Genomic DNA, 24,292 nt, shown 5'->3' on the forward strand with positions numbered 1-24,292 from the left:
GACGGTGTCCTGTTCAGTCAAGTGCAACGGCACGTCTTTGAAACGAGCATTCTCATGTCAGAGATCAGCCGTGGGGAATGTGCCACAGCAGCAGCCAGACACGGGCGCAAGGGCTCGGAATCCTAACAGTGCAGAGCACATTCCGGCACCTTCTGAGGGAAGAGAAGGTATTGATCCTCAGACTTGCCTGGGGAGCCATTTAATTTCTCATCAGGTTATCAGATGCTCACGCGTCCTTCGTAGCGAAGGAAGCCGGTGGCCTGTTGGCCAGAAGTGCAGCTTTAGGGAGTCCGCGAGGGGGTGTGTAAGGAAGAGCTGATCGGGGTGCCGGCCCGGGTCTCATACTGAGCCCCCCGCCCGGAGGTCCTCGGCCGAGCGGGCGCCTCCTGAGACCAGCGAGGCCCGGGGGTCGTGCCGCCACGTGGAAACCAACCCCCAGGGACTGAGACCCCACAGGAAGCTGGCCTGCAAGACGCCGTCTCATTCAGCGGGCGCGAGAGATTTTGCCTCCCCTGGTGTCCCGCGACCGATTCCCCCTTTCAGACCATCCGCCCAAGCAGAGCGGCTGCAGGGCTTCGCCGTCTTCCCGCGGAAAGGCCTCCTCCCTCCCGTGACTGAGGCCAGCAGCGACACAGAGGCAAATGAAATGCTTTTATGGATTGTCAATATTTAAACACCTTGCTGGTGCCTTAGGGCTTTGGATCTCAGCTGCCATCTATTACAGGCCTCATTACACAACACATTAAACGCTCTATCTTATTTTCTCCACCGAAGCTCTCTGGCAAGACTTTCTCCAGGCAGGGGCGTGGGTGTCAAAGGGAGTGGGGATTTGGTGGACGGTCGCGGGTTTTCGTGAGGAGGCCTTATTTTTTATTGGGGGTGGGGAGGGCAGGAGCCACCCGGCACACCCCTGGGTATCTGGGAAGCCTGAGCCACTTGGCACTAGGTGGCCCCTGGAGCCCCCACCTGTCTGCCCGGCCGCCGTCTTCCTGTCCAGCTGAGTCTCTGCCTCAACCCCCAGGAGGCAGGTGGCTGATCAGCTGGGTGGCTGGCACCTCGAGGTGGCCAGCGGGCTCGGGCAGCCCCCCTCACCCTTCTGTACCCTCAACTGTCACCCCTACAATCTCTGCAGAGTAGCTCACTGCTTCCCTAACGTGGAGACAGAATCAGACGGCGGCCGTGACATTACTGTCGGGCTGGAGCCCAGAGTCCCTCTTACTCCGGGGAAGGACAGTCAGGGAGTGCGGGCGCGAGGACAGCCTGGCCAGAGACACCTCTCTCTGGTTGCATGCACGTTTGCTCCGAATCCGTGTTGCAAAGTTCCCTGGAAGGCGACGGAGACTATGCAGTGGGCACAGGCGGATGATTTATTTACACAAATTATCCCAAGGCATTTTACTGTGTAGATCACGAAACCTAATTTACATATTTACACAATAGACCGGAATGGCAGTAAGGGAACTATAAATATATTTTCCTCTCCGAAGCAGCCGTGAAATACATACTTAGGACGTACCCGGTGCAGACAGACATTGTATTGCCTTTTTCACAAGCAGCGTCTTTAGCCCAGAGATGAGAGCTGGTCCCTCCTCGTCCCCATCCCCGATCTGGACCTGCCTCATCCACGCAGAGTCCCCCTGGGAGCCCCCCACCCGCCTCCCCACTCCCCACCATCAGCCTCTGGCCGAGGGATTTTCAGTTGAACAAAGAACAAAATCAGTCTTTTCCCAAAGGTTTTAAAACCCATGGAAATTCCCAAGTCAGCAAATTCAGCAGGGGGAAGGAGCTGCGGGCACAGGTCCGACGGCGCCCGGCCTGGCACCCACTCCCGGCCTCCTCACACCCACGTCCGCTGACCGCCCATCCGCCCGGGCGCCCTGCCGCCCGCTGGGCTCAGCCTGTCACAGGCCTCCTTTGCTTCTAGACATTCATCCCCGCTTGTCTCCTGCCTTACAACTGGATCAGATACAAGGGAATTTTTTTTCCTCTCCTGCGAGGTATTTAGCCTCATGTTTGAGCCCCACCTGCTTCAGTCAAATTTCGGACCAAGATTGACCACGGATACGACAGAAATGGCAGCGTCTAAGAAACACATGGCCAACAGGCGTCCGTTTGCTCCGAGCCACAGCCTGACAGTCACGTTGTTGGTGACATGAGTTAGTGGAACCAGAAATCTCGGGCCCGTGAGTGACAGTTTCATTCAGCACGGAGACCCTGTTTAATTGTCCGTGAAATCAAACTTTCGTGCTGGCCTGGCATCTGCCTGAATACCTGCGGCACACAGCTCCATTCTGGGCGTTCGAGGGATAAATCGAGCGACCTGCAGATGTGCCCGAGCTGGGCTCCGTCTCGATCCAGAAGAGAGGTGTTCGTGTTCCCACGTTTATTAGGACATCGTCTGGGAGCAGATGTGCCTCCCGCTGCGAGGGCGGGGGAGAGGCCAGGCTGCCCGTTCTGTGAGCTGCAAGCAGGCCTGTCGTGAGGCAGCAAAACCGTTCAGACCGGAAGAGGGTTCTTTCCACAAGGACCTTGACCATCGGCTGCTTCCCCGTGTCTGATGCACAGATAATGCGCTGCAGGCGGCCAAGACAATGAGTTCATGTTCTTTCCCGAAACATGAGCCCACTGAGGAGCCAGACCGTGTGTGTGGCTTCTTACCACCTCCCCCCGAGGCTGGTGGGACCTGGGGTGTGTTTAAGGATAATTGCAAAGTTTCTCTCTCAGCAGTGTCCCCCCCCCCCCGCCCCCCGCTTAGCTGGTGGGGGCAGGATTGCTGTCCCTGGCAGGTGTTTGAGTGGTGAGAGTCCAGGGAGGTGCTCCCCCAGACGTCCAGGAATAGGGGGCAGGCCCTGCACACAAGTGTGATTTGGGCTCACTCCCCCGCCACGGGCCCCCCTCCCACAGACATCAAGACCACGCCCCCAGGAAGTCCAATGCCCCGGAGCCCGCAGAGGACACAGCACGGGGCATCAGCCATTCAGGGATGCAGCTTTGGAAGGTATCTGGACACAAGAGCTCCCCGAGTGCAGACGGGAAGGCAGGCCGGGGCCCCCTGAGCATCCCAGTGGGGGCCAGTCTCACCTGGGTCTGAGGGCTGGCTGAATCGGACCCCCAGAACCGCCTTTGGAACGAGCGAAGGCCCACACTGCTCTCAAGTGTTGATTGAGATGGAAATCCGGACGCTGGGGATTATCCCTATGCATTGGAAAATCAGTTGCACAAACCTCATTATGGCTAATAGTTCTGTAATGTTATTTTCCCCCCTAATTTGTAGAGATACTTTTCTCCATCATTGATTTATTGAGATACTTAACGGCACAACACAAACGAGAAAAAAACAATCCACGGTGGGGAAAGAGAGTGGACGCGTTAACAGCTGCCAAGTTTTCTTACCCACTCATGATCACGATGTAAAGATCAGTACAGATAAATAGCCCTGTGAATTAGAAGCAAATTCTAAAACGCAAAATGTGCTAATTTTGGCAAGGAGGAATTAAGCAAAATAAAAATGTGAACATTTTCTTCTCGTAGTTCAGAAGGAAATTCTCTCGGCATGACTCTCCCTCCCCCAACATTTTTCAGTGTAAACGGATTGCTATATAAATTGTTCTGTGTTGAGATTCTATATCAATATTTTAAAATGTTTTTATGAAAAATGCACACAATTCCTGGGGCTGTGACAGAGCGCTTAAAATAAAATGTGGCCTTTAGGTGACGGTGGAGGAAGGGGAAATAATTTTTTTTCTTCAGGAGCAGGAAAGCATTACAGAAACATTAATGCAAAAGACACTTGGAGAAGTCATTCCAGAAGAGTTCAGACCTGCTCTTAACAGTCTGAGAATTCCTTTCACACTTAGTCCCTGCACTGCAGTGGTTCAAGCAACATCCAGTTTAAAAGAGCTTATATATATATAGTTTTTTGCTTGTCTTTTTTACAGCATAAAATTGTCTTCCCCTTTTAGAAGAAAAACACTGCAGGGGCACCATGGTGGCTCAGTTGGTTAGGCATCCTACTCTTGATTTTGGCTCAGGTCATGATCCCAGGGTCACAGGATCAGGCCCCGATTCAGCCTCGACGCCTGCTTAGGATTCTGTTTCTCTGTCTCCCCTGCCCCTCTCCCCCATTCCCTCTCTCTCTCACACACACAAAAAAGAAAAGAAACAATTAAGTCAACATTTAAAGCGCTTAGAATAGTGACTTGCTCATAGTAAGTGCTAAATAAAATGGTGGTGGTTGTTTACTGAAAAGCTGATTGTGCTAGGCCCTGCAAAGTGCTATGGGGAGGTAAAGATGGATGGATAGAAGGATGGATGGATCGATGGATGGAAGGAAGGAAGGAAGGAAGGAAGGAAGGAAGGAAGGAAGGACTGATGGTGGAAGGGAAGGGAAGGAAAGGAAAGGAAAGGAAAGGAAGGAAAATGGGTGGATGGATGGAAGGATTGATGGGGAAGGGAAGAGAAGGAAAGGAAAAGAAAGGAAGGGAAATGGGTGGATGGACGGAAGGATGGATGATGGATAGATAAAAGGATTGATGGTGGAAGGAAGGAAGGAAAGGTAAGTGGGTGGATGGATGGACGGAAGGAAGGAAGGATGGATAGATGGGTGGGTGGAAGGATTGATGGTGGAAGGAAGGAAGGAAGGAAGGAAGGAAGGAAGGAAGGAAGGAAGGAAGGAGAGGTAAGTGGGTGGATGGATGGACGGAAGGAAGGAAGGATGGATGGATAGATAGGTGGGTGGAAGGAAGGAAGGAAGGAAGGAAGGAAGGAAGGAAGGAAGGAAGGAAGGGGAGGTAAGTGGGTGCAAGGATGGAAGGATGGACCACCCCAACAGATATTTATTGAACTCTTGAAGACTCGGAGGGCACCATGGTGCCGAAAGGTAAATGTGAAAGAGTGCTCAGAAAGCCAGTTGGTGGAGGCAACCCCCTTCCTAAAGTGTAGGAGTGAGGTCAAGACGAGTCTGAAAGGGTGAAATGACTTGATGTTCCTCCGCACACTGCCCTTAGACTAGGAGCTGCTCGTGCGAGCAGAAATCTCACCTGATTCCCCGATGGGTGGAACAGCCCAAGCAAAGAGTGAGCACACGAGTGTCTGTGGAAGTGGAAAGAACGCGTGAATGAACGGGAGGCAGTGGAGGGGGAGGAAGGGGCCACCGGGGCAGAGCAGGGCTATAGAGCAGGGCACTCTCGGTGCCCGTTATTTCCTGGTCATTGTCGTGCAAACTCAGAACGAAAACCACAGCCGACAGCCACCCTGTGTGCAGACTTCAGCGTGTCGGGGGGTGGGGTGGGGGGGGACTTGGAGCTGTGGCCGGCCGGCCATTTTGACGGGATTAGCCGTAACGGGCACCTCGGTGAGGAATGAGTGTAAACGTGAAAGTTGAGGAATAAATGATCATTGTTCTCTTTTTCTGCCCGTCCAGAGATTTGTGCCTTTAAAATCTCATTCACGTCCGTGCCTTCGTTAACCTGTGACTGTAAGGGCTTAATCGGTGCAAACTCTAAATCCTATGCAAACACAGACTTATACGCCAGCACTTTTCTTCCCGTGTACTGTTGGGCTAATCCACTCGAGCGCATCTGGCGTTCCAAGGTGCGTGAGCAGGTTGGTGCCAGATAACCCTCAGCTCTCTGCAAAGCTGTCCGCACGTGTGCGTGCATACTCAAACGTGCCTTTCCTCTCCGGACCTCCTGCTCTCTTTAAAGGATCACATACCTGTGCCTGTAAAGGAAATTATAATTCATGAACATTCTGGGCTCTGAGCCCACTTTTTACCAAGCAGCCTCCGTATATGTCCTCACGTAATGCGCTCGGTGTAAGGCACTGTTATATATGCCAGAGATCCTACTAGAGACGACATCAAGTCAGAGAGCAGAGACGAGGCCTGGAATCTGATGGGAATGTGACAGGGCGAGGAAAATGTTCAGGAACATGCCATGACCACCCCAGGGCCTTGGCGGGGTCTCTCTGTCGGGGAGAGGGCTGACCTCGTCCCCAGCCTGGCCCCGTGCAACCCACCCGGGCTCTGGCTCTCCCGTCAGTTGCACTGCGCGAGGGCCACGGTGAGCCGGCCGCGGGGCGGGCGCCAGGTCGAAGGCGGGAGAAAACCCTAACCTCTGCTCCTGTGCTGTGTCCTCAGATGAAGGCCTGTGGGACATGTTTGCGAAGGACATCCCCCGGAGTGCCACCTCCTACACCGTCAGCCTGGACAAGCTCAGGCAGGGAGTGACGTACGAGTTCCGAGTGGTGGCCGTGAACCAGGCAGGCTACGGGGAGCCCAGCAGCCCCTCTACAGCCGTGTCAGGTAGGGAGCCCTGCCCAAGCAGGGGAATCTCAGGACAAAGCCCTGTCCCCTGAGGGAGGAGAGGGAGACATGGCACAACACTGTGCTTCGTGTAGGCGGCCCCGCCGAGGGCCCAGGGAACTCGGTGCTGGGAAAGCAGTGTGCATGGGAGCCCGTGGCACCACCACCAGGCCCCCCGACTGCCCTTACCATGTTCCGCTTGAGCAATCCTTAGTTTTTGTCTCACTTTTCCCTAATCGGAGGCCTGTGCAGGAGTCAGAGCAGTCCACTTGGGCTGAGCAGTGCCCTCGGGGGTGAAGGCCGCCCTGAGCCCTCCCATGAGCTGCAGGCTCCTTACGGTGCAGACTTGTGTGATGCCTAAAATGCAAAAATCGCCCCAGCAGACGCCCCTGGGGAGTGTCTTAGCGCCAGACATAGGTTGTGTCTGATGGGGGGCCTCGGGGACGTGAGCCCGTGCTGGTCGCCACCCTGTAGGGTGAGGCCCCGGCTCCACTCTGGGTGGGAGAGGTGAGGTTTCTTTCCCAGAGCTGGACAGACTAGCCGCCGTCACCAGCCATGTGGCCGGGGGTGTAACAGATGGGGAGAAAGTGACCGCCAGGAGTCAGGAAGGGCTTCTCAGAAGAGGGGGTCTGGGTGGTGAAGGGTGCACAGTGGGGAGGGCACAGGAGAAGGAGGCAGCACAAAGTCTCAGACGGCAGGTGGTTGGGGGGGATGCTGCCTTCAGCCCCAGGGTTACTGGGGGTTGCTTGGAGAACGCCCCCCTGGGGGCTCCACAGCGGATCCCCCCCCTCCCCTGTCCCGGGCAGCCCAAGTTGGGAGCCCACTCTGGAGGGATAGTAGGGAGCCAGGTGAGGGCGATTCAGAAAAGAAGTTGGCCGTCCCCTGCAGGCAAGGTCACCGGCAAGGCCAGAGACCCAGACGGGCGTCCCTACAGTAAGAGAAACGTGTTTCACTTCCCCTGCACGTAGGTCTGTTTAAGCTACTGACTACTCTTGTGTCACTGAGAACACCTCTCATGTTTTGCCTTTGGACTTGCCGTTGGACAAGGATAGTGTCCGTGGGCGCACTTGGGCCCCCCAAGTCCCGGTGGCCCGTGAAGGAGTCTGCCTGGAGGAGACATGGCACACCGCCGGCTTGTTTAACAAATCAGACTTTAACACACCAAATTTTCCTCATTTCCTTCATTTTCCTCGTGAAAAATTTAATACACCCCCAAAAAGAGAGACTAGAATAAGGAATCTCTGGACACTGTCACCCCAGTTCCCCAATTCAAGCCTCTCTTGGTTCACCTGTGGAAAGTCAACATGAAGCGATGAAGCGGTTCCAAACGCACAGAGACTCTGGTTGCACACACACACACACACACACACACACACACACACACACACACGGCCGATGGCAAAAGCTGGTTCCTACAGGAGAACACAGCGCTCCTACCCTGCTGTTTATGGGGTCTGTGACCGGGCTGTTTCTCTGAAACCCCCCGCACCCCCTCGCCCACCGTGGCCGCCGGCAGGAATGTGCTCGGCTCCCTTCCCCCTTCAGACCAGCCAGCAGGCGGGCACCTGCCCGGCTCTGCCTCGGGGCCGACCGCAGATCTGCCCCGGGTGAGAATCTTGCGGGCACCGAGGCCTTTCCTTTCCAGGCCCACCTGGGCCTCTTCCGCTGGGCGGTCGGCTGGGGTTTGTTGGCTCATTACGTGGGGGCCCTAACGTGCAGCCTGAAAACCGCTTACCGTGTCTGGACTCCAAATGCTGCCAGCTCCCCGGAACCCCTGTGCTGTTACGTTATCCAAAGTCAGTTCCCCTTTCTCAACCCCAGCGCGCACACATTTTTCACCTGCCCAGTGAGAGATTTAACACAAGGTAGATGTGTTTGTTGTGGATTTCGGTGGCTGGAAGGTGGACCTTGGCCTCACCCACAATAGGCTTCCTGTTCCCTCCGAACCAGCTCTCCGGGGAGGACCCCGAGGCCATCCGGCACCTACAAGAAACAGTGCCTATTGTTCTGTTCTTAGTAAACAGAATAAAACATGATCAAGAAGGGTATCCTTCTTCAAAGCAACTTCTAAATGAACTTTTCTGTTCGGTGCCTCAAAAAAACATGTGGAAAGATGGGCCAGTTCTGCTCAGTTTTGCTGGAGGCGCAAAATAAATAAACTACAACCGCGGTCCTTGGGGAGCCCTGGTGTGGCAGAACAGGCCAGCGGGGAGGCTTCTGTGCAGGGGTGGATGGGATCTAGCACCGGGAGTGAGCAGGAGTCAGACCACGGGGCTCCCCAGGCTTGGACTGTGCCCCGTGGCTAACGTGGGGCACCGAAGGCTTTTAGGAAGGGACGGTTTGTTTCCATCTGAGCGAGGTCTCTCTGGTGACAGTGTAGGGAGTGGATTGGGGTGAGTCCAGTAGAGGAGAAGCCCCCTGAGAAGAGGCTGTGGCGGGCAGGGGTGGGTGGTGGCCGTGGTGGAGAGGGTAAGGGGACCGCGGGGCCATCCGGAAGGGAAGCCTGGGCCCTAGAAGAGGGGAGGGCATCCAGGCTCTCCGATCCTTCCTGTCTTTACCCCGGACGACATCCGCGGGCAGGTGGATGTGGAAGTCACAGGAAGTAGCGCGGAGGACGGTGTAGATGGTCAAGGGCAGGGCGAGCTCTGGGAAAGGGCAGTGTGGGTGCCACGGGGGCCCCGAGCCCGGTTCCCGCAGGGAAGGAGCAGCGGCCACAGAGCCCGCCACGCCCGAGCCTGGGTGTGGGAAGCTGGAACCCACACCAGCCCGTGGTTCCGTCCTCCCCGTGACTCGGGGCTCGTCGCCTCCTCCCTCCCCGCCCCCACCCTGCACGGATCCCCGCCACCTGTTCCCGGACAGGAGGCAGGAGTCTCCATCGCGTGTGACTGTGTTCGTGTGCCCCTCAGCGCAAGTGGAGACCCCGTTCTACGGGGAGTGGTGGTTCCTCCTGGTGATGGCGCTGTCCAGCCTGATCGTCCTGCTGCTGGTGGTGTTTGCTCTGGTCTTGCATGGGCAGAACAAGAGATACAAGAACTGCGGCACAGGTGAGGCATCTGCCCCCCTCCCCCCCCCCCCCCCCGCCACTGTTTTCTCCCATCTCTCCAGGGTCTGTGGGGCCAGCATCCCCTTTGCAGGTCATAAGATAGGCGCAGCGGATTTCCTTCGGGAGGCGGCTGGGTGCGGTGCGCAGGCGTCCTAGAGCTTGGCAGCCCAGACTCTGGCCCTGGCCCGTGTCTCCTGTCCGTCGCTTGGGTCATTTTGGCCTCCCTGCGTCTGTTTTCCCCATAAGCACCATTTCCCAGATGCAGCGGTATTTTTTTTTTTTTTAATTTTTTTTTTTCAAAGTTTATTTATTTTTGGGACAGAGAGAGACAGAGCATGAATGGGGGAGGGGCAGAGAGAGAGGGAGACACAGAATCGGAAACCGGCTCCAGGCTCTGAGCCATCAGCCCAGAGCCCGACGCGGGGCTCGAACTCACGGGCCGCGAGATCGTGACCTGGCTGAAGTCGGACACTTAACCGACTGCGCCACCCAGGCGCCCCTGCAGCGGTATTTTTTAACGTGATCTATAACGCATTAGCCAGAAGCGTTGACCAGATGAATCACCAGACTATTCAGTGTCACGGGAACGCAGTGCTGGGCACGTCTCCGAAGCATCGGTGAGGCTCAGGGAGCCGCCGATGGAAACAAGGTGCGGGGTTCAGCCAGACAGCGGTTGAGTTGTACCTCACCTTAAACCCCACGTCCCAGCTCCGCGCCCTCTGGCGCCCGGCTCACCGCTGCCTCCCCAGTATGAGCTCCTGGCACACAGAAGGTTCTCAGTAAGTGTCTGTTGCTGAGTGGATCGCCCCCATCAGAGAAACGGACAAACGAACACGGGGCAAAGCTGGACTCCATTTATAGGAAGGTCCGGAACCACCAAAATGAGTGGGAGTTTCTAGAAGACAGAATAGTGGTTGCCTGTTGGGAGAGAAGTATAAACAGAGAAGATCAGTGAGGGAGCCCCTCGGGGTTCTGGGATCCTGGCAGGTGAGGGAGCCCCTCGGGGTTCATGGGGCTCCGTATCTCTACGCCCATGGCAGTTATACACGTAGCAAACAAGTCACTCCGGACGTGTCAGATAAGTACACTTTATGCATTTATTCTTCTCGGTTTTTCTTCAGTTCTCCTAATAACCTAGGAGACCCCTTCTTGGCACAACCACGGCTGTCTGTTCCATCACAGCTGTAGCTTGGCCGAGAACGTGACCAGCTCCCTGGTGTCACCAGGGCGGCAGGACAGGCCCCATAGCTGGAGCTGTTCCCACCGCTCCTCTGTCTTTGCTCCCCAGGAGGCCGGCTCCCTGGTGGGGTCCTCCTGCAAAGGAGCCGGCCCGTGAGCCCTCAGGGACGAGGGGCTGGGCTGAGCGGCTTCCCCAGCCTCAGGCTCCCAGTTCATCCATCCCTGCGCCTAACGGGTTAACACAACCAGGCGTCTCACCGTTTGCTTTCCTGGCGTTAAGCAATTCATCCCTCCAAGAAAGGGTTTATTTTTTTCTGTATAAATTCACTTCTAACAAGTGTTCGTAAATCAGATTTTATTCCTATGGGATTTACTATGTATGAATGGCGTGTCATTTTATTGAGTTAATGCTATTCCAGAATCCTGTGTCTGGCACACAGAAAATCTCCCCGCTTTTCACTCTCCTTCTGCATCTGGAAAACAGCCCCGAAAAGCCAGACCTGACCCCAGCTTCTGATACTCAGCCTCACCCTGGAGTATTAATTTAACATCATAATTGAAGCCTAGAAAAAAGAAAAAAAAATACGTGTCTACTCGAATGTCTGCCTTCCTGCCGGGAGACACGCAGACCCTAAACCTTCACCGTTCCGGCCCGACAGCCTCCCTCACACACCACCCTCGTTGGATTTCCTTTCCGATACTGCTTTTTACCTGCCCACCCACTCATCCGTCAGCCCCAGACCCCTACTGGCCGGCGAATGACCCACGATCTGCAGGTCTCTGTCCTGCCGGCTTTTCCCGTTGCGTGCACCTAGAGCATTCCGGACCCTCTGGAAGGGGGGGCGGGCGCTGGTTCGAAGCGGAGAGGGCACCGTGGGGTTTTAACAAAGCTGGAAGTGGCCCCTGTCCTGGAGGCGAGGACAGCGGGAGAAAAACAGGTGGGGTCCCTGCCTCCAAGGGCTGTGGTCTGGCCAGGAGAGATGGGAGGTGGATGGTAAGGAACATACAAGCAGGTGAAAAATAGCACTGCTGGGATGAGCACCACGGGGGGAGCTCTACACATCTCTGGGAGAGGAGGAGGAGAAGGAGGAGGAGGAAGAGGGGGAGGGGGAAGGATGGTCGCTGTCTCGGGTGGTCTGGAAGATGCTCTCTGGTCCTGTGACGCTTGGGCTGTGAGCTGAAAGAAGGGGACGGTGGGCCAGGAGGACTCTGGGGCAAGGGGGCAGACAGCCTTGAGGACAGGAAGACACGAGACTCTCGGCATCTCCTGTGGTTTCTCCCAACCTCACGGTTATTCGTTTGATCTGCCGACATAGTTTAGAACACATTTTCACGTGTATTTGTAAACCTATTTTTTTGAGTGGCTTCTCGCGTGTTGACAGATACGTGCGGACATCAGCACGGCCGGTTCTAGAACATCTTCACCACCCCAGAAAGACCCCGTGTCCCCTGGACTGTCACCCCCTGCAAATCTACTTTCCACTTACTGTTTTATTAGGTGGTCATGAGGTCGTCATTTTGAAATGTATAAAATACTTAATTCTCAACTTAAAAAAAAAAAAAAAAAAAAAAAACGCCGATGCGTCCTGAGGGCTCCTCCGTCAATTCTGATAGGAAGGCTGGTGTTTTGGTGTCAGACAAAGCAAACACCACAGTGCTCCGAGCGCTGCGATTAATACGCTGCCGGCTCCCCGGCGAGCCTCCGCCCACCCCGCGCCTGGCCGGGCTCTGGGCCCTGCTTCCAGCGGGAACTCTGCACACCTGTAAGCCGAGCACCTGTGCGGCCCGCAGACCCCCAGTGAGCCCTTGACCGCAGCACGTGAACCCGTTCTCCCGTCCCGGCTCTAGGGAAGAACATCTCCAACGTGGAGGAGACCGTGACCCTGGACAACGGAGGGTTTGCCGCCTTGGAGCTCAACAGCCGCCACCTCAATGTCAAGAACACCTTCTCAAAGAAGAACGGGACCAGGTAGGGACGCAGTGCCCGTAACCTACCTGGGCCACGTCTGCCCAACGGTCTGGCCGCGGGCATGTCACCGTGCCCACGGGCACCCGTCACAACCCAACAGGGCCGCGTTGAGTCTCGGGGGGCGCACATGGCAAGGGGCCCGGGGCGTCCATCCTCCCATTCCAGAGATGCAAAAAGAAGGCCTGTCTCGGGCGCGGAGGGGTGTGGTCTCGGGAGGCCGAGCGCCCGCAGGCTGGCTGAGCGTTAGGGAGTCCCTGCTTCTCGGGCAGACGGGTGCCACCAGAATGGACGTCCACCCATCCCAACAGGGCAGCGGCCAGAGGGCGGGTCAGGAGGGCCCCGGGAGGTAGCTGCGGCCCAGATATCTGAACCCGCGTCCGTCCCATGGGCGGCGTCCTGTCCTAGGTCCCCACCCCGGCCCAGCCCCGGCGGGCTGCACTACTCAGACGAGGACATCTGCAACAAATACAACAGCGCCGTGCTGACCGAGAGCACAAACCTCAAGGAGAAGTCTGTGGACGCTTCGGAATCTGAGGTCAGTGCCCGCGGCCTCTGTCCCCGCCTCTGTGCCGAGCCCTCTGCCTTCCCGAGGTGCTGCCCCCCTGGTCCCTGCGGAGTTGAGGGGCAGCAGGGCCAGGGGCAAATGAGTCCCTTTGGCCGATGAGGAAAGTACATGCTGGGACTCCTTCAGACCCAGAGGTCACTGCCCCCGGGCCAGCTCTCACATCAGCACCTCGCCCAAAGTGGCTTCCGGCCCCGAAGCCACTTGACTTTCCGTTTGGCTTCCGTAAATAAACTGTGTTTTCTGGTGGTGACCGTAGAACCTGCCCTCTAGACCCCGGCTGGAGTGGCAGACGGCCTGAGCCCCCAAAACCCACAGAACCTGGGACCCCGTGCCCGGCAGCCCCTTCCCCTCCCACCCGCCCCGCTTTGTGCTGAAGCGGGATTGAGCCACCGCCGTTCAGGGACAGTTACAGGGTCTGGTGAGCCCTGACCTGAGGCTTGTCTCTGTCCTCACTGAGCAGATGGACCAGGGGGGTCTTGCCCTCGCGGATGTGACCCCCACCCGGGACCCGTGGGCCTGCATCTGCGAGGCCTCCTGTGTGTCTGAGTGCAGGCCGGGGAGGGCGTCATCCGGAGAGGAGGCAGCCGTGGGAGACTCCAGGAGGGGTCAGCCTTCCCTGCCCCCCGGGAAGTGCCTTTCCCCACAAGCGTGCTGCCTCAGGGTCTGACAGCGTCTGACCCTAAGGAGCAAAGCCAGCCGAAGTGACAGTTTGAGGGGTGGGTCCCTATCAGTCCTAAACGTCTTTATTTCAGACGTGCCCGGTGTTGAGAGGGAGGAAAATCACCAAGCCGTTTGCTAGACACGTACGCCTGCCCCACCTCTTGACATCCATACTCTAAATCAATATTTAATCTAAAATAAGTCCCACCTTCATTTGGACCCGAATTCAGGCCTTATCAAGCCCCGAGGCTCAATAAAATGGCTTCTTTGAAGTTGTGGTTAGTATGTGAGCTCCAAGTGAGACGGACGGCAGGTGGCTGTCGAGGTGACACCGGGTCCGCTCTGCTTCGAGTTTCCTGTTTACAGAGGACGCCGGGCGCCCCCCGTCTGTGCCGTTGCCTTGGGCACGGTGCAAACAGCAAGCAGCAGCCGATGTTGCATTTGTCTGAAGTCAAGGGGCTCTCAAGTGAAATGCTGCAGAAGTGACCTGGCTTTTTGTGAGAAGGAAACAGCAGCTTTTGTCTAGCTTTCTCTAGCTGCTTGCGCCAAAAGCAGCACGTTGGAAAGGGGCACGACGGCCTTGCGGCAGGCACCGCGTGTGCCAGCAACTTCGAGATGCGTTCGCGTGGCCTGTGCTGGGCGTCTGTCCTCAGTTCTCGCCAGCACGCCCTGCGGGTGGAGTGAACGACGGTCCAACGGGGCTCAGACACAACTTGCACCACTATGGTCCAGGCACGCTCTTCCGTTTTTTATTTTTATTTTTTAATGTTTTATTTATATTTGAGAGAGAGAGAGAGAGAGGCAGAGTGCGAGCAGGGGAGGGGCAGAGAGACAGACACAGAATCCGAAGCAGGCTCCGGGCTCCGAGCTGTCATCACAGAGCCCGACGTGGGGCTCGAACCCACGAGCAGTGAGATCGTGACCTGAGCCGACGTCGGACGCTTAACCGACTGAGCCACCAGGCGCCCAGGCGTGCTCTCTCAATGCTCACACCAGTCCCATGAGGTAGGGCGATTCTCCTCGCTGGCCAGCCAGCAAGACTAAGTCTGAGGTCATCCAGAGCTCAGCCAGGCCCTGGCCTCCACCGGCTCCTCTTGACCCCTGGGGGCAGCGGCCATGTCGAGAGTGGCCAGAGTTGGAGGCACAAATTCTGAACTCTGTGTTCATGGGAGCGTTCTCAAAATGGGTAGACGGGCAGCCGTCTGTTTGTCCTCTCATGCCTGTGGGATGCTTGGAGATGCCAATTCAGCTGGTTTTTACAGACAGTTAGTAAACGTATACAGGCACCGAGCTAGTCGTATGCACACGTGCACACGCCCATATACCTACATACAAACACACACGTCCAGAGGTGGAGGAAGGAGGAAGGGAAGGAGCTGATGGGGGGAGTGGGGGAGGAGGGCAGGCATAGGAGAGAGGGACATAGATTTCACACTAAGCCCTGCGGGGAGGTAGCCGTGATCCTCATATAATAGAGGACAAAGCTGAAGCTTACAGAAGTTTTTACGTCTTCCCTGCACACATGCTGGTGGGGTGAGCTTGAGCGGCCGACCTGAGCCAGACTCCCAGTGCTGTCCGTCCCAGCAGACCCGACACCCAGAACTGAGCCGTCCCAGCTCCACGGCTGTGGCTGAGTGCGCGAGGGGCCTGCCTTCCTCTTGGCAAGCCCTGTGCCAGGAGGAAGGGGTTCCTTTTATAATTCCCACAGATGCCTCTCATGGTTCCTAATGCTTTTTGGGTCAAGGGCTCTATCAGGAAGCTGACGAGAGGTGTGGACGCTCTATGTACATGCAGAATTTCTCCTAGGATCTGGGGTCCAGGCCCCCAGGAAGCTCTGACGGTCATCTCTAGCTGAGGTCCCATGGAGTCCACCGAGAACTCCCATGCCTGTGTCCTGTCTGCTCCTGGGTCCTCGGGTAGACACAGTGAGGCCCATCTTTTTTCCAGAGTTCTTAGCTTTCTAATCTTGCTGGGTCCTATCTGTGAACCTTATGGATTTGGGAGATGTGTAAGCACCAGATATTCACAGGGTCCCAACAGAGGGACCTGGGGACTTCCGTCATCTTGGAAGCACCAGCTCAGATGGAAGAGTTTGCTGTGAACCGCATTTCTTAAACAGCCTGATTGAGATATAATTCACATACCACACAATTCACTCATTTGGAACGTTGGTTATTTAGGAGTGTTTTTTTAATTTTCTCATATTTGTGACTTTCCCAAATGACCTTCTGTTATTGATTTTTTTCTTTTAATTTTATTCCATTGTGGTCTGGGAACATGCTTTGTATATTTTCAATCCTTTTAAATGTATTGAGTCTTGTTTCATGGTCTGTGCCAGAACAATGTTCCATATCCACTTGAAAAAACAAAGTGTTATTCTGCAGTTGTGTGGAATGGTCTGGATGTGTCTGTTAGGGCTGGCTGATTTACAGTGTTGTGGCAGTCACCTGGATTTCTGATCTTCTGCCGTCCATTCATATACTCAAGTCTCCAGCTACTATTGTTGAATTCTCGATTTCTCACTCCAATTCAGCCAGTTTAATTTCGTGTGTTTCAGGGGCTCTGTTTTAGATGTATGTTTATAATAGTTCTGTCTTGTAGATGGATTGGCCCCTTCATCAGAATAGCATGGCCCTTTTTGTCCCTAGTAACAATTTTGCCTTCACGATTATTTTGTCTGATGCTAGTCAGCCATCCCAGGTCTCTTTTGGCCATTGTATGTTATTTCCATAGTATGTTATTTCCACTCTTGTACTTTCTACCTATTTGTTTTTGAATCTCGAATGTATCTCTTACAGGTAGCATAGAGCTGGAGTGGTTTTTCTTTCGGCCAATCTCTGCCTTTTGAATAGATTGTTTAATCCATTCACATTTAATATAATGACCGCTAAGGTAGACTTTACATCTGCTGTTTTGATATTTGTCTTTTATATGTCTCATGTCTTTATTCCTCTTTCTTTCCTGCTTACTTTCTTCTTTTTCAAGTGAAAGTTTTCCAGTGTACCACTTTAATTCTCTTGTTTTTGCTTTTACTCTATTTTTTTGGTCATTTTTGTTAGTGATTGCTCTAGTATCAACATTTACTTAAGATTTATGCTAAATCTCAGTGATGTATAAAAATTTTATTCCTATATAGCTGTCTGGCCTCCTCCCCTTTCTGTGCTGTCATTTATTATTATACATGATGTCTGTAAATCCATAATGTTACAAACTCAAGGATGCATTTTTATAGTTACTACTTTACAGAACTCTACATCTTTTAAGGAAGTCGAGATGAGAAAGGAGAGCAAATATATATCTGGAGTTTACCATTTTACCCTTCTTGTATACTATTCATTTCTTCCAGCAGATTCAAGTTACCATTGGGCATCATTTCTTCACTCAGCTGCTTCCTTTGTTCTGTTTGTTAAATATGTCACATTTCTGAGGCATCTGTGTGGCTCAGTCAGTTAAGCGTCTGACTTCGGTTCAGGTCATGATCTCGCCGTTCATGAGTTCAAGTCCCAGGTCGGGCTCTGTCCTGACAACTCGGAGCCTGGAGCCTGTGTACGATTCCCTATCTTCCTCTCTCTCTCTGCCCGTCCCCCACTCACACTGTCTCGAAAATAAATAAACATTAAAAAAAATTTAATAAAAAAATATGTCACATTTCTGTACATCATAGGCCCAACAATACAATTATATACATATCATTGTATGCAATTGCTTTTTAATTTAGGTAAGAGAAGAAAGATGCTATCTTTCGTAATTACCCATGTGTGATCATCTTGGTCATTGCCTTTTCTTTTACACTTCTGCTCGTGTCACCTGCTTTCAACCTGACAGTCTTCCTGTCGTATCTCTTCTAAGGCAGGTTGGATAGTGATGAGTTTTCCTGCCTCTACTTATCTAGGGATGCCTTTATTTCACCTTCATTTTTGAAAGCAGTCCTGCTGAACACAAGATCCTTGGTTAGCAGTTTTTATTCAACACTTTGAATACACTTCCCCATTGCCTTCTGTCCCCCATCTTCTTTTTTTTCTGATAGAAGCCAACTCTTACCATTAATTGAGTTCCCTTGTCCATGATTTGAAGAGTTTCTTTGTCTTTTTGACTGTGAGGTGTCTGGGTGTGGACTTACTTGGTGTTTGTGGAGATTTTCTGCGTGTAAATGAAAGCTTCTGAGCAAACCTGAGAAGTCATAAGCCATTTCTTCCCCTGTGTTTTCTTCTTCTGTCTTTCTGCTCTCGTCCTGGTGCTCTCATGACCATCTCGTGTGTGGGTGTACTCAGCATTGTCCTGCATATGTCAGGTGCTCTTTTCTTTCATTATTGTTCTTCTCCTTCGTGTGTGTTCATGCTTTTTCTTCTCTTTTCCAGAGTGCATAATCTCTGTTGATACGTCCCTGTGCCCTGACTCTGTTCTGCCAGACCCAGCGTACCGTCGGGCACCTCCAATGAATTGTTTATTCTGGCCATTGTATTTTTCAATGCCAAAACTTCTTATTTGGTTCTTTTAAAATCATTTCTCTATTGATACGTTCTACTTGGCACAGTATCATCATCTTCCATTCTTTAAACTTAGCTTCCTTTAGTTCTGTGACCGGATTGTAATAGCTGCTTTCAAAATCTTTGTTTGCCAACACTCGAGTCTCCTCAGACGCTGCCTGCTTTTTGCTGCAGGTGTGGAACACACTGTCCTGTTTTTCTGAAGACGGTTCATTTTTGTTAATGTGTTGTGCCCACTGTGAATACTGATATCCTCTACCCCGAGGATCATGCTCTTTGTCTGCGTGTTTAGTGGGCTGGCTGGACTAGTTCAGCGGAAGACTGTCTCCCCCAGGGGTGGATTCTCTTATGCCACACTCCTGAGAAGTGCAGTCTTAGGAACACATTCAGGACCCCTGAATACCCGGGATGACGATGGTCCCAGCCAGGCTTTCTTTGTCTCCTGTTCTCACCCCCTATTAAGATTCTGGATGGTCTGTTGGTATTGGTATCACACCCAGCTCTTAACCTTTACCACTTGCTAGCTCGATTATTTTTCACCATGCCCTGGGCTATATATTACGCTATAGCTTGCTCCAGTTAAGGGGCAGCCCTCCTGCAGTAGCAGGATGTTATCAATCTGAATTTTGCTCTGACCCCAAGGAGGCTCTCCTTAGCTGTCTCTTTCCGTGGTTCTCTCTGTTAAACTTCTGGCTGGTTTATTGCTTCACTTGTTACAATCACAGAACTACCAGCTTCCTCTTAATGTCTTATGCGGAAGGATTCCACTGTTTTCGGCAGTGCCCTTAGGCATGCTTTGTTCCAAACAAAGCCATTCCCTTTAGGAGAGTCGGGATCTCTCTGTTCTAACGGACTGTCTCTCCCCACCGTGCAGGACTTCTGTGTCACAGCACCAAAGCTGGGGGTGGGGACAGTGGCCCTCTTCGCCCATAGGGACACACCTGCCGTGCAGGTAGGGCACTGGGTGGAGACGATAGTCCCCGATCTTCTGGGCTTGCCCCTCTGGTATAAAACTTCTTCCCTACAAGCTAGCTGAGGCAGGGGCCGTTGGGGCTCAGTTTTCCCAACCTGCCACAAGTGGCATAGACCGTCCGGCCTAGGGGTAAAGACACGGTGAAGGAAGGGAACCCGGTTCTCTCGACCATACCTGCCGAGCTGCTGTCACACGGAACTGGGGGTCAGAGGCGGAGGGTGATGCGGGTCACGGCTCGAGTGCCTCAGACTCTTGCTGTTCTTGGTGGAGTAAATCTTCCTCCATTTGCTCTCTGTCCTGGCAATGATTCCCAGCGACTTTAGAGGCCTGTTTATAAGATAACTTTCTCCAGTTAAATCATTGTCTCTCTTGGAAGGCAATCTGCTGGCTCCTCACCGGCCATTCTGGAAGCACCTTTTGCCTTTGTAATGGATGGTTCTGATATTCAGAGGGGAGAAGCATGGGCCAAGGTTTCCTAAAGATGGTGATGATTTCTGGCCTGGCCCCTTAACCCCAAATTCACAGGAATAGAGGCAAATTACCGAGCTGCAGACAGAGCCCTCAGAGAGATGAGCAAGGGTCCCAGAGAGAAGAGACCCAGGGTAGGGCAGCAGAACATACGGTTAGCACCTGTTTCAAAGAGGACCACCTAATAAGTGACTTGCACTTGTATTTAGATTTCAGTTTTTGTTTTTAAGTTTATTTATTTTTGACAGAGAAAGAGAGAGAGAGAGAGAGAGAGAGAGAGCTGGGGAGGGACAGAGAGAGGGAGACACAGAATCCGAAGCAGGTTCCGGGCTCTGAGCTGTCAGCGCAGAGCCCGATGCGGGGCTCATCATGAACCATGAGATCATGACCTGAGCGGAAGTCGGATGCTTAACCGACTGAGCCCCCCCAGGAGCCCCGTGCATTCAGATTTCAGATACTGATCCTCCCTACCAGAGGCAGCGTCTGGGTTTAAAAACATTGTACACTGAGATGTCAGGAGTGGAAAGTAAGACACGTTCTTGGCCCTGGACTTAGTCAACGGTTTGATGCAATGTGGCTCAGGAGTGAGGAGGGTAATGCCCTTCCTCCCGGCCCCCCTCCTCTCCAGAGCCCGGGGAAGTAAGGAGACAGAAACCCTATGCGATCTTTGCTGGAAGAGGTCTTCTGTGAAGCTAATGTTTCACCATGAGAACGGCGATGCCGTCCTTTTCTCCCCAGGACGTTTTTAACCATTTTCAGAAACAGTGCTTGAAGTGGAAATTCTGTGAATGGGATCATGGGAGCACAAGAACCTGATGAGAGCCACTGTGAGTTAGACCGTCGATGTCTCATGGCATGAGCCGTGGCCCTTTGTCTGTCTCTGGTTAGGGATGGGAGGCTTTGTCTTTCACGCAGGACTGCTGTTCAAGTCGCATTATAAAAATTGTTTTCAAGATCCCAAGAAACAGTTCTCAAAACCTCTCCCGCTCCAACCTGGACCAACCCCCCCGTACCTAATTAATTCCCTAATATTATTTGACTCTTTCATCTTGAAAATATAATACCAAGAGTGTTGAGATTATCTTTCTTAGCTTCTTGCCAGGCATCTGTGCACCTTTAGAAACTGCCACCACATCCAATCACCTGCTGTCCTTCCGTGGTTTCCGGGGAAACCAACACACATCGCTACTTCGGATCACACAGGAAACCTAAAAAAAAAAAAATAGGACCCTGCAGCATTGCCTTTTCGTCAGTAATTCTAGCTCACTAAGATACATCCCCATCAAAAAATAATAATGTCATATAAACAATAAACAGAGCAGGCAGCAGGGAGGAGGATGGCATTTAAGTCACTGCTGTCTTGTGGAGGTAATGGGGAGGGCTGAGCAGGCTCCAAGAAGCCTGGCCTGTGTGTCCTGTGACCGTCCGCTCTTGGGCTCCTGCCTTTCCTGTCTCTCTGCAGGATGGTCTTAACCTCTCCCAGCGGCTCTTGGCTGGGTCTGTGGGCCCTGCCCGCTCAGGGCTCGTAGCCACCTAAAGGGCGGGGCTCTTCCTGTGCAGCACAGAGAGTCCCAGAGAGGATTCTGATTGGCTCAGCTTAAGTCACATGTATACCCACTAGCCAATCACTGTTTAAGGCGGGGAGGAGCCATTCAGCCCACGTGACAAGGAAAGGCAGAGAAGGCTCACTTCCTGAGGTTCCTTCCTGGGTCCAAGCCCAGACCTGGGACATCACTGTGAGCCAGACAGCGCCCCCCCCCCCCCCCGGGGCCTCTTCTTAGCACCCGCATGTCACCGAGCCCTCTCTCCATGCTATAGGACCTTTAGGTCCATGGCCGGGAAAATACGGAATGATGTAACAGCTGAACACATGTCCAGTGAAACCGTGTGAGCACGCCGGGGTGGGACATGAGAGGCATTCATACCTGAGCAAGGTTGGACGTGCCCGTAGAAAGGCTGCCTCCTGCAAGAACTCGGGAGTGACTTCTAGACCAGACTGCCACCCCTCCCCCTCCCACCCAGTGCCACTTGGCCGCTGGGAGCCCGGCTTCTCGACGGCCCAAACAGCTGCAGGAGGAGGGGCGGACAGGGGTAGCAAGAAGAGGGAGAGGTGCCCGAAGGGTCACCACCTGGGTGCCCGACAGGTCTGCCATAGTGGAACTGCCAGCACGGGCGACTTCTGCGTGTGGTGATGTCCCCCGACGCGGAGACCTGACGGAAGACCGAGCACGTAAAATGTCCTTCTAACCTTTCATACGGCTGTGCTCGAAGGTGTCCCAAAGTGTTACCAGAAAGGCTTTCTTCATTTCGGCCACCTTTGGCTGTGATACGGCGCTGGGTCTGGCCCCGCCCTGTCCCTGGCCAGTGTCAGACACAAAGCGAGGAGGCTGAACCTAAGTGCCCTTGCTCAACGTTTTTCCTCACGCACAACCGGGGGAGGGGGGGGCGGGGCGGCCCGAGCCCCGCAGGGTACAGGGTGAAGAGGGAGAAAACCTTGAATCTTACATTCACTCGTCAGATGACCACGACCTCTGACCCCGGTGCGTGAAGCCTCAATCCTGAGTGTTCTGTGACTTTGTCAAGAGGACGACACCCCCGACATAGCTCAGCATGAGCTCTTTTCTCCTAAGTCAGGAATTTGGGACCAAGATATGGTGTCTCCAGAAGGGACAGACCCAACTCAGGGACCGATAACGGATCCCGCCAGCTTCCTTCAGGTGACCCTTGTTGTCGTTCCTGCCTGTCTCGGTTTACACAGAGCTTTGCCTCAGAAGCCCCTCGAGGCCTCTGGAAAACAGACGAAGGATAAACCTTAGCCGCCAGAAGCACACGTGCCGTATCTCTTCACCTGCAGCCCTCCAGGCCAGATATGTTTAAGAATTCGGCGTTTCTCAGGGGTGGGATATATACATCGTATGTTACGTAGCATCCCCTGCAGGGCACCTTACGTTACGAGCACGTTAGTATTTCTGCAGCAGAATCTGCGAATATCCACACTAAATAGTTGCACGTCAGTTCAGCTCAGGGTCATAGCTGCCAAAGTAGCTCCGCATAGGTCAGGCTTTGCCACCAGGTGAGCTACAAAAACCGCTTTTGATTTTCAGAGCAAGGAGGGTTTTGGAATCACGAGCGGGGGTTTGTGAGTCGGGTCAGCAGACACGAAGGAGACCCCGGAGCAGAGAACCGGTTCCGCACCAGCAGGGGCCCCAGGGCTGCAAGGCTCCCCCGCGGCTGCCACCTCGCCTGGGATGCTGGGCAACTGGCCCGTCTCTCTGAGCCTCTTTCTTCATCCATAAAATAGGAATAAAAGGCACCATGCGGTTTCAGGGACAGCGCAGGGGTTAATCTGTATGTAGTCGCGTCTCCTAAAAAGAAGCTGCTCTTAGGTCTGTGGTCTGTTGTCACCCTCACCGCCCAGTGATGGAGGAACTAATGTTCCCTGCATCTCGGGCTGTGTCGGGAGAGGACAGTCATCAGACCTGCACTCATGTGAGCTCTGACTCCGTACAAAGCAGAGGAACCACAGAGGTGTTTAGCTGCCGACAGCTGATTGTGCCATAACGCACAGGTCCCAAGAAGTCCCAAATCTGTGACTTACCATTACTTTCCTGTAAATGTTCCAGTGAGAGCCCGATTTTCGAGTCGGTGTCTGGAAACTCCTGGGAGTCCGGCTCCCGCCATGTCCACAAGGGGCTTCTGCACAGCCTAGGTGCCACCTGCTCTTAACGGCTGGCAGGACGCAGTCCCCAGATGGAGCATGACGTGGGCCGTTTGCTCCCCATCAGCTGAGGGACAGTGACTCAGAGCACCAAGGGACCCTCTGCCTTCCCTCAGTCTCCTTCCCTCAGTCTCAACACAGCCGACACATCGAATGAGTCCTGCCCTCACTCCAGCCTGGCCACTGATGGGAATCCTCCCAGAGCTTCTGAGAAACACGCAGTCCCCAGCCCTAGCCCAGGCCCACTCCGTCAGGAAGCATACCCAGTAATCTGTGCTCTCCCCAAACTTCCCTGCTGATTCTGAGACAGCATTTGGGGGTGTCACACACTTTCATACCAGCCGGGCCTCCTGAGACCCTCCTGGAGAGAGGATAAAAGGGCGGGTGTGGCCGTGTCAGGGACGGAGCCCAGGCAGGGCACCTTGGAATGGAGAGGCTTTATCCAGCCACAGGCTCCCGCCCTGGCCTTGAACTCGAAAGGCTAGATGTCTGCATGTCTGTAGACCCGTATTTGGCGTTTTCAAGGCGTCAGTGGCCTCTGCGAGGTCCCCGGTGGTGCAGGGAGGAACCCACTGTGTTTTCAAAAGTGGGGGGTGGGGGGCGTGTCTCGTGTGGGGCCCAGCAGCCGACCCGGCCAGCCTGTGGGCAGGCGGCAGGGCCCCCCGGGGGTACTCGAAGTTCCTCTGGGGCAGGAAGGTGGGAGCCTTCACCCTCTTGGGAAAACGGTCTTCACTGTCTCTGTTAATGGCCCCTCAGTGACTTCACGTCAGTCCCCAAACCACAAAATAGGGTTTTGCTTTAAGAACGTGAACATAGAAACTATGTGGACTAAATGTTCTCAGTGGAATCTGCTGATTTATTTTCTTATAAAGACGGGGAGAAAACCCACTCAGCCTGGCCTTCACCCATCAACGAGGCTGGCTTGT

The 24,292-nt window shown here is 53.8% G+C and overlaps 1 protein-coding gene across 1 annotated transcript in view; it reads left to right on the plus strand.

The window, feature by feature from the left end:
- Positions 1-24,292, plus strand: part of SDK1 (sidekick cell adhesion molecule 1) — an 888,340-nt gene that overhangs the window by 859,409 nt on the left and 4,639 nt on the right. Inside the window, exons 42-45 of the mRNA XM_045462082.1 lie at positions 6,140-6,304; positions 9,211-9,348; positions 12,375-12,495; positions 12,901-13,030. Coding sequence (XP_045318038.1) covers positions 6,140-6,304; positions 9,211-9,348; positions 12,375-12,495; positions 12,901-13,030 — 554 coding nt within the window. The remainder of the gene's footprint in view (positions 1-6,139; positions 6,305-9,210; positions 9,349-12,374; positions 12,496-12,900; positions 13,031-24,292) is intronic.

Source organism: Leopardus geoffroyi, chromosome E3 (assembly GCF_018350155.1).
Source record: "Leopardus geoffroyi isolate Oge1 chromosome E3, O.geoffroyi_Oge1_pat1.0, whole genome shotgun sequence".
NCBI lineage: Eukaryota > Metazoa > Chordata > Mammalia > Carnivora > Felidae > Leopardus > Leopardus geoffroyi.